Raw genomic sequence first — 14,748 nt, 5'->3', positions numbered from 1 at the left:
ACCGCGATCCAAGCAGGTACCAAAGACTGTGGAAAGTGTGTATGTATCAGATAGGCAAGGGTCTACCAGTACTAAATCTGGACAATGAATACTTTCCCTAAAGATACAAAATGCTGCAAATGAAAACAGAGAGCTGTCAGAAGTATGTAAACCCTATGCACGTTGAACTCTACTCTTATCCACGACACGCCCCATGGCAGTTTCTAACATCGAAAAGCGAAATGTCTGTTCGAACCAGTCCTGGCGGAAGAAATTCACGGGAGTCACTTCTATATTGTTGCTGCTTAGTACATGTGTGGGGATGCAATCCCCAAGTGTAATTTCCGCAAGGTTTGGAGGAACCTCACCTCCGACAAATCGCCCATTTTCTACAATCGTCTATAAACTCGTGCATTAGCTGGCATATTACATATGTAGCTTGCTCATACTTACAAAAGACTGCGTTGGGTTGAGGAGAGTCTCCGGCGGGGAGCTGTTGTCTTCCAGGCGGTAAGTCTCAAAAACTACACTTGTGACTTCGCCAAACCAGATATCTTCCGCTATCCTCAGAGGTCCAAATGGATGGGCCTGCAGTTGAGAGTCTAGGTCATGCTCTATTTCTCCTATTGCGGCCCTTTCCTCCTCGAGTGTCGCATAGTATCGGATGGTTGGCGCAGTACCACGATCCCCTTCGTTGATACACATTGCTATTCCTACTCGGCAGCGGAGCGCACAAACTGAAAATGAAATTGCGGCTCTCAGGCTCTCGTAGGTCTGTGACACGCCTACTTCGACTGCAACCATCAACGTCTTGCCCTCATCAGTTTGATACACTAAGGCACCATCCCAAGTTCTTGTTGTGGATGTGTCGCCAGTAATTCTGGTGTTTCTCCGATCGCTTGAGCTAAATAGACAACCTTTAATGTTTGCATCCATTCCTGGCATCAACTTGACTTGGTCAGAGATCTTGCTGAGCACCTGGCCCACCATATCGCCATGAAGGGGACTAGGTGCCGCGAAAATGATCACCACTTTTCGAAAACCATCGTACTGAAGTGTTGGGAATCTAGAATTTGCGTCAGCATTTTTGCGATACCTGGCCGATTACCTGCGCACTTTAGTAATATGTACTTACTTTGCGTCCTCTCCTTCAAGGATCTCTTGAACACGTTCATACTCCGATCTGGTTGCTGGTACCTCTAGATGAGTGTCTGGAGAAAGAGGGCGTCTCACAATCTCTAATAATTCAGAATGAGCCATTAGAGTAATTCGGCGTAATGATCCGACAGAGAACATGTCTTCAGCCGCTCTGGATGCTAGGACCGGGCTATATACATGCTGATTGGTGACTGCATCACACCCTGTGGCCGATAGCAACGCGTCATTGCCGATCGCGCTCATAATTGAGTAGCAAAATTACGAAGCTCCTTTGGGTGACCAGAGGTCGACATGTTCCCAGATCTCCAGGAGCGATACAGAGTTAGAAGGAGAAAATGTTGACATTTACAGTACAGACGTTCAGAACGGTCCTGCCGGAGAACAGTCGTACAAGTTCCGGGTCCGCCTCGGGAACGCACCGCCTCTACCTGACGTCATATAATTCCAAGGGGTCGAGCCGCACAGCGCCCATGCTGAAACCAAGAGCAAGTGCGGGTTAGGGCCGCAGTAGAGCTTCGAAAGAAAATATGAGAGGAGAAACCATTGCAAATTGCATAGAAATAGGCAGTAAGGCATGCGATAGCTTGCACAGGTGCTAGTTATGCAAATTAGTCATAGAGGTAAGAAGACTACAGCCGGAGTCTACTGTGTGAACAATCGGACAAGACCTAACTGGCAAACGCCCGTATACGAAGGCTTAGGACTTTGTGGCAGCTTGAATTCCCATCGGATTTATTTCTCTACGGTTGATCTTGCAATGCGATTTCGAATATTCGATTCCAGTCGAAGAACGCTGCGGATAATATTCGGCATTCGCATTCGCCGCCTGGGGATTAGCCGATATCGCATCCGACGCCGCTAATCGGTCGAATATCGTCAACAGCCTTATGCATAGCAAATTAGACTTTTACTTTTTAAGCTACTGCAAGCCGTGATTGTATGTGCCAATTGGTGAGGACGCTCCTGGTGGTTGTCTGTCGTAAACTTCCTCCGAATCTCGACTAACCGCTTGCTCCACGAGCGAGAAAAAATAGCGTCTTACAGTCTCAATATAAATGCGTAAACGCGACTTCTTTGTGCGGCTGGGTTCGAATCTTGCCCAGATTAAATTCTTAACATAACATGGCTGGTTTTTGTATGGGGAATTGCCATGGACCGCACTAACTACGGAATACCCGATAACAGTCGCGCCGCACGATCACCAGCAACTGCTGGAAAGGAATTTCGTTCGTTGGGTTATTACTACTGAGCAACCCTTCACAATTATTGAATTGCCAGCAGTCCAGCAGAATTTTTTACAAGATTGCGCGCGTACAACATGCATCGCTTGATGGTGCTGCGGTACCACGATGAGCAATTGGATTCGAGTGTGCTAGGGATCCGAGATGAAGGAGCAGTCAAGTCCTCTATGGAAAGCCTGGGAGATAGGGTAAAGGCTGATCACCTCTTGAGACCAGTCAAGTTGTAGTACATGACCAGAAGTCACGGCAAGGGCTGCGGTCCAAGCCGAAACCCAACGCAAACACTTAAGACTGCGAGAGTTGATGGCCGCTTCGCAGAAAGAGGATCCTTTCTGCCAGCGAGTAGTTAAAGATCTGCGGTCCGTGCAGATCCGGCACTACTAACCTACACACTGATGAGGACCTGCGGCCGGAAATAGCTTCGAACTCTTAACGTCCACCATCTCACGGTTTGCGCGGTAAACCTTTCACGGCAACAAGCTTGAAATCTAATTTGATCCTTATCAATGGTTCTTAGAACTTCTATAATTTGCTTGACTATGTGTCTGTCGATGGAGGTTCCGGCGTATAGTCTGTAGAATCGGCCTACCAGAATTGCCATCCTTTCTTAGTTCCTGCAAGATCAGATCTAAAGAAAATTAAAGGAAACTGCGCTGTGACATCATCTCGGAAGGAAACACGGAGCAGTACGGTGACACCATGTCCGAAGGAGACACGGAACACGGATTTTGCACTGTCGTGACAGTCACGTACTCCGCCCACCACTCACCCGCTGTGCAGTACCAGACACTCAAGAGTAACTCCTTGTGGCCCAACGGCCAGATAAGATGGCAAATCAGTTAGAAATTTGTTCAGTTAGAAATTACGGATTATAGTATTAGTTAATAGTTACAGATTATATGGTGTGTCCAAAAGCTTTTTCCTGTTAAAGGTAATGAGATCAATATCGTATCGTCGCCGATATAGACGATATCGTATCGTGAAGCTTCTAACGTCTGCCGATACGATAGACGATAACTATCGGCAGACCTTAAGTTCGACGATGCCGATTGCCGATTTGCCCAAACCTTGCCGATACAACCAGTTCTTGTCGTCCTCATTATGTTCATTCACGATAATATGGATGGGGACCTCTGCATGACTTTCAGAAAGCTGGCCCTAACGCCCTGTCGGCCTGACATTAAAATTTATAACGATCGCATTGTAAAATGTATGCTGTACTTTTTGAACAAGACGCCGTGAAATCTTGGTTAAGTTAAACGATTACAAACAAGCATATAGAGTAAATATTACCCTAACCCAAAGCCCTCACTTTCAGAGTATTTGTCTTGCGCACCAGGCTAAACTAGCAGGAGACGCGTTGAATCAAAACAAACAAATCGGACGCGCGCCCACAACCACGTCGCGCACACCTCTATGCGAGCATGGATTGAGCTAGAAGGCAGACTTTCTTGTACAACGCCTTCACCCTTTGATCTACATAGATTACCACTCTTTTCACGGAGTACTTAGTCATTCGTTTTTGTTGACATCGTCCGAAATTTTTAGTAACACATTGTGAAGAAATTTAGATTCTGGCCAAGAGTTGGATCGCTTGCGCTAGTGCTTCGGCAAAAGTCAGATTATTATTGCGGCCCGGATAAGTACGGAATTAGGAGTCTCTAAGTACGTCGACAGTCAGTTTTGGCCAAATATTCGGCAACAGAAACGACTTCTGAAATGGATGCGCCGACCGAAGGACCAAGTGTCGATGAAGTAGCACTATCACTACAAGCCCAAATTCCTAGCGGCCATCAGCGCTGGCACAGTAGTCCTCCATCACTCACTATTCGCACTCCAGTGACGCGCTTCCGTAATCCAGCAGTTTCCGCTCGTTCTCCTCTGTCATCAAGCTCCAGTTCGTCATCATCCAGTTCTTCGTCGTCACGCAGGCGAGATCGGATCCTCTCGAGCCGCGGCGCGCTGTCACCAGATAGATTTATACCGTCCTCATCTTCAGTACCTTTATATCACGTCGAGACTCCACCCTCGTCTGTGTCGCCACCGATTGTTCGCGCTCGAAGACATACGACGGCTGGAGTGAGGTCTCCGCCTCAGACAGATCCTGGTATTGCTATCGCTTCTGCCCTCGGAATTTCAAGTGGATTAGTCACGCGACCAGGAAGAGTTCTGAATTTTCAGAAGCGACTACGAATTAGCGGAGACACTCATGGTGCGAGCGATGATGAGCGTGTCAATGAAGAGGCGATGATGATGGTTCTAGCTGGAGCGTCCGCGAAGGGTGCCAATCACGATGGAGATGGCCGGGCTCGCAAGTCACAAAAAATAATGAAGAGGGTTTTAAGTTATGCACCATTTAGGTATTTTGGTTAAGTTGAGGTTGGTTATATAAACTGACTTATTTTAGGGTCCTGGATGCCCCTGGACTGAGGGATGATTTTTATACGAACTTGTTGGCGTGGTCCAGTGTGACAAATGACCTTGCCGTCGGTCTCGGGCCTGAAGTATATATATGGCAAGAAAGTACCGGCGCAGTATTATTACCCGAGTGGAGTACGTCACCGGTCGCGTGCGTGTCTTTCGCACCTGACGGTCATACGCTTGTTATTGGACGCATGGATGGAGCAATCACCTGTTGGACGGTCTCCTCACCCACATCTCGGGCGGAATTCTATCATACGGTCGGCCTGTGTTGTATAGGATGGCGGCCTCTTCCGACCATAGATGGGCAAGAGCAAATGTATTCGGAATTTTACGTTGGTGATGAAGTAGGCGAGATATTGCGATTCAAACTGGTGTCGGAGAATGCAATGCCGCGAACAGAACTGTCACCGCTCGAACTACTCGGTCGGACGAAAGGCCATAATCAGCAGATTTGTGGTTTGTTCATTATGTTGAAAATGTCGATAGTTGACCCTGAACGCTGAACGCAATTTAGGAATTACTTTTAATCCGTCAGGGACGCAAATGGCAGTTGGCGCAAACGACAATACTTGCACAGTCTGGGACATTACGCTGGATGGTCCTGCTGCTTCTCCTAGGTATCGATGGGATCATCGTGCAGCAGTGAAAGCTCTAGCCTATTGTCCCTGGTCGCCGTCACTACTAGCTACCGGTAACTTTTGTTCCAGACCGGTTTGATTCAGGACTAACAAACACACCCAATGTAGGTGGCGGAAGTAATGACCGCACTATTAGATTCTGGCACACAAACTCAGGCTCTCTTGTTAATTCATTCAACACCAACGCGCAAGTCACGTCACTTATCTGGTCACGCAGCACGAAAGAAATTGTGGCGACATTCGGGTACGCTAATCCAGAGCATCCGATCCGAATGGCTATATATTCTTACCCAGAATGTCGCCCTATTATCCAAATTCCGTGGCAGGAGGACATTCGGTGCTTGTACGCCGTGCAGTCACCCGGAGGCGGTAGAGTCTGCGCGGCAGCCAGTGATGAAACTGTTCGGTTCTATGATTTTTGGGATGAAAAAGGGCAAATCCGAGTATCACACTGGGATAACGGTATTTTCGGAAGCGATATTCTTGAACTATGTGAGGGGATTGAGAAAAATCCACTGGATGTTATAAGATAATGAGTAAGGGAGTTTCGGGGTCAGGTGTCTATTTACGTCTTGAGTTCGCTGATATCCGCATTTCGAATAAGTTTCGGTTTTGGGAATATACGACGGTCGTCTGCTACCTGTGTAGGCGCTTTGATGGTATGTACTGTGACGTTGCCAAAGACTGATATCTATGGACGTTACCTTTCTTTTAAAAACATTTTGCATTGTTGTTTCATTGCCTGTGACGATCCGGAGAGTCAGACGGAGTTTTGCTGCTATTTGCTGGTTGTATTAATATTACTTGGCTGCCTCAACGTTTGCATTGTATTTGGGATATGAAGAGAGCCGAAACCTGCACGTCTATTAACCGAGAATAAATATCTGTTTACAAGTTGCATTCTATACAATTATCGTTTCCAAAGCTGAAACCACGGCCGTGACCAGCTACTGCCGCCTAGACTACTCGCCGATGCATTACCGCCATCATTGCCATCCGAAGTATTCGAATTATGACCAAGTGCATCCATACTCCGCAGACCCCGTTCCTCTAATTCCTGGATCGCACGCTCTGCTTCTAAAGTATGTATCCGTCGCGGCCGTTCGAGTGCCCATTGAGTATCCGGTAAATCAGGATCGCCGTGGGTTGGGTCGATGACGCGCTCGAGTTTGATGCGCGCGCGCGGATGGAGATCCATTTCTTCCCGCTCGGTCAGTCGACCGAGGAGGTATTTCTTCATGCGTAGCTGGAATCGATATGGCTGCGTGATGTCACTATTTAACTTTTCATAATACCGTGAGGTGTAGTTGATTCAATACTTACGCCCGAGAAAATGTTATCGTAGCCGTTATTCCATCTGTAAAAAAAGGTTCCGTACACAATAATCGCTAGATCATGTGTTACATCCACAATAATACTCCAAATATTGCCGCATACTTACATCCGCACAAGACAAACGAAGCATACTGCAGACCATTAGTAAACGCCTGCCCACTGCCGCGTATTTTCCGCAACACTTTTAATCTGCCGGGATATATCTCGCTTCGGGGCGCACTGCCAGGAAACGCTTGCATGCGCATCAAATTCACAAACTGCCTGTAATTCTGGTTTTCACCGGCCTTGACGCGCCAGTCTTTGGAGATTGGCCGGTTATATTCGGATGGGTAGCCATCTGGCGGGCGAAGGTCTTCGGGGTCGTAGGGGTTGTAGGGCGCCTTGGGTGGACGCCAGCCTGGAGGATTAGGTCGGCGTTCGTAATCATTTGATGGCATGGTTGTGGAGGATATTGTCTGGGTGGGCGTGGAGATTTGGTGGTGAGATGTTGTCGCGATGTGGAGGCTACCTGAAGAAAATCAGTTTAGCCACCTCGGCGCACCCCCTGAAAATGGCAGCTTTTGAGGATTCGGTACTGTTGCTGCAGTAATTTATTGTAACTGCTACCCGCGGAAATTAATGCCAGTAAATAATCGACTGAAGATTATTCTCTAAATCTCATGTAATATCTTGCGGCCAGGTCAAATATTGCAAGGCTGTATTGGGTTGTTGGTTGTTTCTTTATGGACTTCACAGAATGTGGTCAACGGTCGTCTATTACCATTCTGCTGGTATTCCATATGATAGCTAAGTGTCTATAAGTATCGCTTGCCATTCATAGTCTCTGAACGTGGTCAACGCCACCAGAATCTCAACTATTGGAGATAATCCTCCAGGAAAAACTAATGTACAATATAATAATTCGCGTAAAGTAAACATGTTACATCATAAAAAATAAATAATTTATGTTGCTATCATGTTGTGGACTTGTGGTTAGCTATCCGCGAAGGGCTCGATCGAATTAGCACCAATGACAATATAATGTTAGGCCAAGTTTAAATATTGCGTCGCGCAGCAGATATCGTATCGTCAACAGCCCTAGTCCGCGCTGTCGTTTATAGGTGTGGTAGGGATATTGGCTGCTCTTAGTCTTTGCAAGTGCTAGTGTTAAGTCTTCGGAAATCTGTTTCTGTGATGGATATTAGGACGTCGTTTTGGGATGGCCTCAGGCTTGTTTGGTTAGTTAACTATAACCCTGACCCTGACCCTGAGGTACTTTGTGAGAAAGGTGTATATCTAACAGTTCTATACAGTCTGATATTCTGTTTCACTCTACAATGCCAAAAAACGGTCTTAATCCTGTAACCTGTCTTAGACCACATTGTTGAATGCGACTAACATATTAACTTTTAAGCCTTATAGCTGCAAGATTGGTGATGCTATAACAAAGTTGTGATGGCCGGGTACGATTGGTCGGGACTAACCTTTAGTCACATTTTCGCTGCGTAGTTCAAGCGGGTGTTGTTCTGTATTCATGTCCGCAGCGTACTACTGTCATACCGTAGTAAATACGAATAGCCGAGTAACTGCATAAGGCATTCTGTATGTTGTTGACAAAATATGACGCGTTGAAAGATATGGTTCCAGAAGAATATTTTTGGTGGTGGATTGACTTTCACCAGGCATGGCGGAAACGTGTGCCACAAGCCCACAACTGTCACCTGATCTGTGCCACTCAAGAATCCAAAGAGACACGGTTGGCACAGCAACCAAACCTCCAGATCGCACCTGCTCTCCTCGTGCTGGACCATTTGCGCGCGTTTGAATCCCATACTGCTTCCCTGCCCCAGGCACATTCTCGACTGGGTCAGATTTCTCTGAGCTGTCACATGTGAAGTGTCACATCAATTCCATAAATGTTTAAACGTTGACGTGGACGCTGGAATCATCACCAACCGGGCCATTGGCGCCTCCTCGAGCAGCTGATGTGTGATCAGTCACGGCACGTCCCTGCCCAGTTCGTGCCCGGCCCGCGTAGGATCAGCGTAAACAATCCGTTCAGAGCCATAGGTATAAGTTTAAGGGCCGCCCGTTCCCCGCTGCCTCCACTTTTTCTTATCGCCCAACTATATAATTAATCCATATTTAAATATTTGGCATCTAATTTTGTATCGTTAGTGCTACTCTTGCAAATTCTAGTTTGCGTTGTGTTCATATCCGTGCCGTCCTTGATTTTTCGATTCAATCTGAGCAATGTCGTCCATCAAATCCGGGGTTCCCCAGAAAACCATGGAACAGCAACCGCAGATTGCGGAGAAAATGCCAGAGCATCTGGCTGAGAAGATTCTCCGCTTCCACAGCATTACCTTCGCCTGCGCCAACAGCAAGTACATGGCCGAGTACCACACTTCGCGCATGGGATTCCGTCCCATTGCCCGCCGCGAGATGAACAAGAACGCGAACCGGGGTGTGCGTGCCAACGTTGTCAAGAACGGAAACTGTGTGCTTGCCTTTGTAGCGCCAATTGCACCGATTGATAATAAGGCGATTATGATGTCGGAGGCGGATCGTGAGGAGGCTGAGAGAGTCGTGAACCATATCGCTGTAAGTTTATGAAACGGTTACAGGATCAGTCGCAGAAGCTGATGAGGTGACAGACACACGGAGATTCGGTCATGGACGTCGCCTTTGTTTGTGAAGACGTCGGAGAAGTGTTTGCCTGGGCTGTTAATCACGGCGCACACGCCATATTGAAGCCAACCATGTTCGAGGACAATTACGGCAGCGCGGTGATAGCAACCGTCACCGCTTTCGGCCACGTTACCCACACCTTCATAAAAAAGGACAAGTATCTCGGTGCGTATCTACCTGGATATGTTCCCGTTGATTACAACGACCCGATCAACATGGTTTATGACTCCGTACCATTGATGGAAATTGATCACGTTGTCGGCAACCAGTATGCGGGTCAGATGGAAAATGTTTGTAACTTGTAAGTATAGCATCTCGCGATGTTAGTGACGTTAGTTAATCTTTCCCATGCAGCTATCGAAAAGCATTCGGATTCCACCAGTTCGTGTCGGAGGACGATTACAATGTCCAGACGGAGTTTTCGGCACTCAAGTCGACGGTGATGGCAAATCCCAATAATTGTATCAAGATGCCAATCAACGAACCGGCCAAAGGAAAACGTTTGTCCCAGATTGAAGAGTATCTCCGATACAACAACGGACCGGGAGTGCAGCATATTGCGCTCCGCACTCCTGATATCATCAAGTGCGTTGAGGAAATGAAGAGGCGTGGCGTCGAGTTCATTGATGTCCCAAAGGAGTACTACACCGATCTCCGCGAGCGCCTGACTAGTAGCGATGCACCTAGAATTAAGGAAGATCTAAGCAAAATTGAGGATTTGCGCATCCTTGTTGATTACGACAGGGATGGCTATCTCTTGCAATTGTTCGTCAAGGTGTGCACGTTTTTATTGAGATGTAGATGACAGAGAGCTAACAGAGAAATAGGAGCACGTTTCTAATCGGCCGACATCGTTCTATGAGATTATCCAGCGCGAAGGATCCGAGGGTTTCGGCGGTGGAAATTTCAAGGCTTTGTTCGAAGCTGTTGAGCGTGAGCAGTTGAAACGCGGCAATTTGGCTTAGTTCTTGGTGGCCGAAAATTGAAAGATTCAGCGTTTGTCAGTGCCTTTATATATAATACCAATTGTACTGTAAATAATTTTTTTCTTCTTAATATTGAGTGATTTCTATTGGGTACTTCTTGAATTCGTAGACAACATTGACAGAACTTACGTCGAAAGTATTATGCAAATGCATCAGAGTAAGATCATTGAGAACTTAAGACGAATGTGACAAGCTATCTTCGTCCTTGTTGTCGGCTCGCGGAAAGAGTCGGGATTGGGTATCGCGATATCGAAAATGGCGTCATGGGACTGCGCACCGCTAAAGACAGGCCACAGCCGCGCCCCCGCTGCATGGCACCAGCCACATCGCTTGAAAGCAACAGTCAGGTATAAGTGGACTTTACGGACAGTAATTGCTTCTTTTCTATATATCCGGCTTATCACTTAGCTGATACTTTGCGAAATAGCGTATACCCATCTACTTCTGTGACCAATTACACACTGGTCGTTCTCTGCATCAGCGTGCCGTTCAGGTCACCGTCGTGATCGTCACCAATTCCTATCTACAATTGAGAGCTCTCCACTATCCTCGACTGTGATAGCCAACAACAGAGATCAGATTCCGCCAATCGACCGCTAGACCATAACCGGCATTACACTCCCCAGCTTTTCTACGAGATCGTTGGCAAACTTCCTTTGCACCACTCCTACGCTTGTAAATCTCCATCGCATTCACCATGGAGAAACCGTCACAGCCGACAGTCACACCCTCGGCAGGTGCAAGCTTGATTCCACCGCGTTCGCCATCGTCACCGAACATGACTCGAGGCCGTGCGCGGTCATCATCGATCGCAGACTTACTCGCGACTCCTCCGCCTGTCAAGCCAGATGCTGCGGGTAAACCTCCGGCAGCCGAGGACTGGCAGACCGTAAAACTCGGCAGTCTGACGCAGAACGATAAACTTGTCTCGATCACGGGAGATATCGCCGTCGAAGCCGCGTACGGGAAACTTATCCAGCACAACTTTACCTCGTTGCCCGTTTTGATCACGCCGGGGGTCGACGTTACTCAGGCTGAGAGTTTTGATTATTCGGATATTTCGGCATTGTTGCTTTTGATCATGGGCCATTTAAAACCGCAAGGCGGAAGTGTTGTCCCGGACGAGTTGGAGGAAATGGTGCGTAAAGCGCGTGCGGGATTCGATGTGCCCGTGTCATTCGTGATGGGGTTGAGTCCCAAGGATCCCTTCCTCACATTGCAGGAGTCCGAAACTGTGTTGACAGCGGTGGAGTATTTTGGTCGCGGTGTTCACAGGTTATTAGTCACTGACGATGCTGAACGCGAGGTCAAAGGCCTGTTGAGTCAGCGACGACTTGTTACGTACTTGTGGGATAACGCAAGAAGATTCCCAAGCTTGGAGCCGCTATTCCAGATGTCGTTGCACGAGCTGGGGATTGGCTCGAGTTCTGTGATTTCAATTGCAGGCGATAAACTCGTTATTGAGGCGTTGGAGATAATGCATCATGAGTCCGTTTCATCATTAGCAGTTGTCGATGCCGACGGCAATTTACTAGGAAATATCTCCATTGTTGATGTAAAGCACCTTACAAAGTAAGCCCCTACCATTTTCGTGGCATTTTTATTTATGCGGATATTGACTTTGATAGATCGACTTCTGCTCATCTGCTTCACTCTACATGCTTGCAGTTTTTAACTGTCATTTTGACTGACCGCGGGCTGGAGAATGGAAAGGACTCGTATCCTGTTTTTCATGTCACCCCGAATTCAACTTTAGCTCACACCATTGCCAAGCTTGTCGCCACGAAGTCTCACAGGTATGCACACAAAGAGAAAATCTACATCGATATACTAATGCAGCTTAGAATGTGGATTGTCCAGCCACCAAATCACCAGCCGTTTTCACCACCATCAACCCCGTCATCCGGCACGCATACCCCAGCGCCGGCTTCGCAGCAGCAACAGTCTTCCGCGTCTCCATCTCTCTTGCCCGTCTCCCCACCAACCCAGTTTTCCGCCTCGCGCGGCCTGGGCGGAAAATTGATCGGAGTGATCTCATTAACCGACGTTCTATCGCTCCTTGCTAAATCAGCCGGGAAAGGTGATGTCGACCCGTCTGAAGCCCGACGGCAACGGAGACGAAGCTCGTCGAGCAGCACGCGCTCGTTTTCGCTCGATAGTACCACTGTCGCCGCTGCGGCGCGCCGCAGCGTGTCTATTGAACGGCCGCCTTATGTTGGTAGAGGATCCATTGACCGGGGCTCGAGAAGGTAACGCAATTGATCGACGAAACGTTTTGAGTTGCATATTTCGTTGATAGTAAGCTTTTTGGTAAATATGAAGATTCGAACTTATGGAGTGGGATACAGAGACTACTTTAGGAACGATTTATTGCGCTCTTTTGAAGTTGCCTGCCGCTTTCCGAATCACTGGTGTTGCCTTTTTTTTGGAAATTTTGCGCGTGTCTCATCGTCACTTTGGACACGTCATTTGGATTAGTGTATTTTATGTTCGTTTATCACCTGTCCTGTTTATCGATATTTCGAAGTTGACTTAGCGTTGATATGATATAATATGAGAAAATGTGTGGTAATAAGTCAATAAATCGATGCTTTCTTTAGTCGTTGATACTGCTGTAGTATGACATAATGGTCTTAGGGCATTGTGTTTTGGACTGATTTTAACCGAATATACCATCAACGGCCAAATATATTGTCAGGATATCATTCGTGCAGACCTTCGATGTTTTATTTGAGGACAAACCATCCAAAAAAATCTACTTCAGTGCGTTGTTATCTCCTTACGCCAGTTATCGAATTCCCAAGTTTCGTTCTTTCCAGTTCTGCGAGCTAACGCTCCCAGTCGCCGCTCCATTTCTTTCACCTGTTGCCTTTACTCGCGGTTCGTTTCTTACTATCGTTCACTGGATTCTCATGACTTCCACTTTCGTAAACTTCAAACGACTTGCGCCTGGCCATACTTTGGGTTCCAGTACTCGTCTAGATTGACCTGCTGAAACGGAAACGGTGGAATCTCGAGTTGGCGGTTGGAGGGATTTTCACAGTCAACAGCTTCTGCGATTACGACGACAGGCTTTCTTCGTTTAATCACTGTAGCTGGTGTGATTGGCTTGTCATTTGAGGTCCTGCCAAGAGCCGATTCGTCAGTCTGTTCCACTGTATGCACCGCGACTTGTACCTCGTCTTTCAAATCTTTCTCAGCTTCATCTTCAACCATGACTGGTTGAAGACGAGTATCTCCTTTCTTTGGCTGGGGCGTGGCTACTTTGACGACCTGTGATAATGTCGAAAGAGCATGTTGAATCTGCGACCCAATCTTGTCCATAATACTTGGTCGGGGAGTTACACTGCTTTCTCCCAATTCATCCGCATCTTCGCTATCCGTAGTTTTATCTTTCTCGTTTACGGTATCCAATTCCTTCTGCTTCGTCGTCGACTCGTCAGCAACGACAACTAAGTTTTCAGCACGGGCAAGTAGCTCAGACCTAGCTTTCTCTAGCGTCTCCTGCTCTAGCCGCTTTCGCTCAGCCTTCGCCCTCCGACGCCGTGCGTTTCTGCTTTTCGTGGCTCCTGATCCTTGAAATGGTGGCGATTGCAATATAGTGGCATCCTCGGTTGTGGCAGTCGCACTACTGCGTGAATATGTTAGAGCTTAAACACTTGCATCTAGGTGTACAGAAAATACGGACAGAGGTAATGCGCTGTTGCTATCTGGCTCAACTTTCTGCCGTTTTGCGCCACTCTCGCCAGACGCAGCGGTAGGCAATTCATCCCCGTGATCGTCTTCGTCTCGAGTCCGTTTTTGTCTGGCAGTAACACTTGCTTTATTGCCGTTCATCAGCCTCAATACGTCTGCGACTGGGCCAGGATACGTCAACTTCTCTAGACTGGATACTCTCGGACAAGCAAGCATATTCTCGTCCTCGAGTTTTCGAATACTGCGGTAATTGCCCGTTAGTCTTTTTGGACATGTCTGTGCGAAGACAATACGTACACGATGTGATCTTCGTCGCGCAGTGAATCCGCGACTAAGTGCCACAAACAAAAATTCCAACCGTCTGCCGTTTCGCAAGCATACTCCACGGGCCGGAACAATTCCTGCGCATATTGATGATTGTCCGAATATTGTTGTCGGTCCTCGTAGCTCTCGAGTTCACGAATGTCATGGAAAAAACTGGGAAAGATTTCGTGGATGGTGTTGACTAAATCGAGGATTGTTGGTGAGGAGGAAAGGAACGTTGGTGGGAGAGGGTAGATTATGCGGAGAGGGTCTGGTGAGGTGGGCGAGACTATCGTTAACTTCAGTCTCATGGTTGGC

At 47.5% G+C, this 14,748-nt stretch overlaps 6 protein-coding genes across 6 annotated transcripts; 3 read left to right on the top strand and 3 right to left on the bottom strand.

Moving 5' to 3' along the window:
* Positions 1 to 153: 153 nt before the first annotated feature.
* On the bottom strand, positions 154 to 1,239 carry V1513DRAFT_459459 (uncharacterized protein; the record flags this gene model as incomplete). Its single annotated transcript, XM_066899763.1, has 3 exons — positions 154 to 378; positions 433 to 1,045; positions 1,115 to 1,239. 3 exons carry the CDS (start codon positions 1,237 to 1,239, stop codon positions 154 to 156), a joined length of 963 nt encoding a protein of 320 aa, XP_066752561.1.
* A 2,718-nt stretch (positions 1,240 to 3,957) lies between these two features.
* Positions 3,958 to 6,251, top strand: V1513DRAFT_141221 (WD40-repeat-containing domain protein). Its single transcript, XM_066894213.1, has 4 exons — positions 3,958 to 4,738; positions 4,786 to 5,258; positions 5,317 to 5,493; positions 5,549 to 6,251. Exons 1-4 carry the CDS (start codon positions 4,098 to 4,100, stop codon positions 5,971 to 5,973), a joined length of 1,716 nt encoding a protein of 571 aa, XP_066752560.1. The 5' UTR covers positions 3,958 to 4,097; the 3' UTR covers positions 5,974 to 6,251.
* V1513DRAFT_448127 (uncharacterized protein) lies at positions 6,145 to 7,304 on the bottom strand. The gene is made up of 3 exons (XM_066898490.1): positions 6,882 to 7,304; positions 6,764 to 6,828; positions 6,145 to 6,701 (listed from the first exon to the last, which is right to left on the bottom strand). Exons 1-3 carry the CDS (start codon positions 7,210 to 7,212, stop codon positions 6,351 to 6,353), a joined length of 747 nt encoding a protein of 248 aa, XP_066752559.1. The 5' UTR covers positions 7,213 to 7,304; the 3' UTR covers positions 6,145 to 6,350.
* A 1,251-nt stretch (positions 7,305 to 8,555) lies between these two features.
* Positions 8,556 to 10,520, top strand: V1513DRAFT_448125 (Glyoxalase/Bleomycin resistance protein/Dihydroxybiphenyl dioxygenase). Its single transcript, XM_066898489.1, has 4 exons — positions 8,556 to 9,358; positions 9,412 to 9,746; positions 9,800 to 10,220; positions 10,273 to 10,520. The coding sequence occupies exons 1-4, from the start codon at positions 9,008 to 9,010 to the stop codon at positions 10,408 to 10,410; spliced, it is 1,245 nt and encodes a 414-aa protein (XP_066752558.1). The 5' UTR covers positions 8,556 to 9,007; the 3' UTR covers positions 10,411 to 10,520.
* Positions 10,521 to 10,698: 178 nt separating this feature from the next.
* Positions 10,699 to 13,146, top strand: V1513DRAFT_448123 (uncharacterized protein). Its single transcript, XM_066898488.1, has 3 exons — positions 10,699 to 12,003; positions 12,060 to 12,227; positions 12,276 to 13,146. Exons 1-3 carry the CDS (start codon positions 11,129 to 11,131, stop codon positions 12,682 to 12,684), a joined length of 1,452 nt encoding a protein of 483 aa, XP_066752557.1. The 5' UTR covers positions 10,699 to 11,128; the 3' UTR covers positions 12,685 to 13,146.
* Positions 13,147 to 13,365: 219 nt separating this feature from the next.
* Positions 13,366 to 14,741, bottom strand: V1513DRAFT_426278 (uncharacterized protein; the record flags this gene model as incomplete). The annotated part of the gene is made up of 3 exons (XM_066896161.1): positions 13,366 to 14,062; positions 14,120 to 14,368; positions 14,425 to 14,741. The coding sequence occupies 3 exons, from the start codon at positions 14,739 to 14,741 to the stop codon at positions 13,366 to 13,368; spliced, it is 1,263 nt and encodes a 420-aa protein (XP_066752556.1).
* Positions 14,742 to 14,748: the final 7 nt, after the last annotated feature.

The sequence above is a fragment of the Lipomyces chichibuensis genome (genome assembly GCF_038497645.1).
Source record: "Lipomyces chichibuensis strain CBS 12929 unplaced genomic scaffold V1513scaffold_25, whole genome shotgun sequence".
NCBI lineage: Eukaryota > Fungi > Ascomycota > Lipomycetes > Lipomycetales > Lipomycetaceae > Lipomyces > Lipomyces chichibuensis.
The sequence above is the reverse complement of the archived record's forward strand: the minus strand, read 5'-3'. Positions and strand labels throughout refer to the sequence as shown.

Excerpts from the sequence above, each read along its gene's own strand:
- V1513DRAFT_141221 (XM_066894213.1), top strand. The coding sequence starts at position 4,098 with ATGGATGCGCCGACCGAAGGACCAAGTGTCGATGAAGTAGCACTATCA. Across the intron at positions 4,739-4,785 it reads TTAAGTTATGCACCATTTAG|GGTCCTGGATGCCCCTGGAC; the intron begins GTATTTTGGTTA and ends GACTTATTTTAG. Across the intron at positions 5,259-5,316 it reads CCATAATCAGCAGATTTGTG|GAATTACTTTTAATCCGTCA; the intron begins GTTTGTTCATTA and ends AACGCAATTTAG.
- V1513DRAFT_448127 (XM_066898490.1), bottom strand. The coding sequence starts at position 7,212 with ATGCCATCAAATGATTACGAACGCCGACCTAATCCTCCAGGCTGGCGT. Across the intron at positions 6,829-6,881 it reads TTCGTTTGTCTTGTGCGGAT|CGATTATTGTGTACGGAACC; the intron begins GTAAGTATGCGG and ends CACATGATCTAG. Across the intron at positions 6,702-6,763 it reads ACGATAACATTTTCTCGGGC|CCATATCGATTCCAGCTACG; the intron begins GTAAGTATTGAA and ends GACATCACGCAG.
- V1513DRAFT_448125 (XM_066898489.1), top strand. The coding sequence starts at position 9,008 with ATGTCGTCCATCAAATCCGGGGTTCCCCAGAAAACCATGGAACAGCAA. Across the intron at positions 9,359-9,411 it reads GAGTCGTGAACCATATCGCT|ACACACGGAGATTCGGTCAT; the intron begins GTAAGTTTATGA and ends ATGAGGTGACAG. Across the intron at positions 9,747-9,799 it reads ATGGAAAATGTTTGTAACTT|CTATCGAAAAGCATTCGGAT; the intron begins GTAAGTATAGCA and ends TTTCCCATGCAG.
- V1513DRAFT_448123 (XM_066898488.1), top strand. The coding sequence starts at position 11,129 with ATGGAGAAACCGTCACAGCCGACAGTCACACCCTCGGCAGGTGCAAGC. Across the intron at positions 12,004-12,059 it reads GATGTAAAGCACCTTACAAA|ATCGACTTCTGCTCATCTGC; the intron begins GTAAGCCCCTAC and ends TGACTTTGATAG. Across the intron at positions 12,228-12,275 it reads GTCGCCACGAAGTCTCACAG|AATGTGGATTGTCCAGCCAC; the intron begins GTATGCACACAA and ends AATGCAGCTTAG.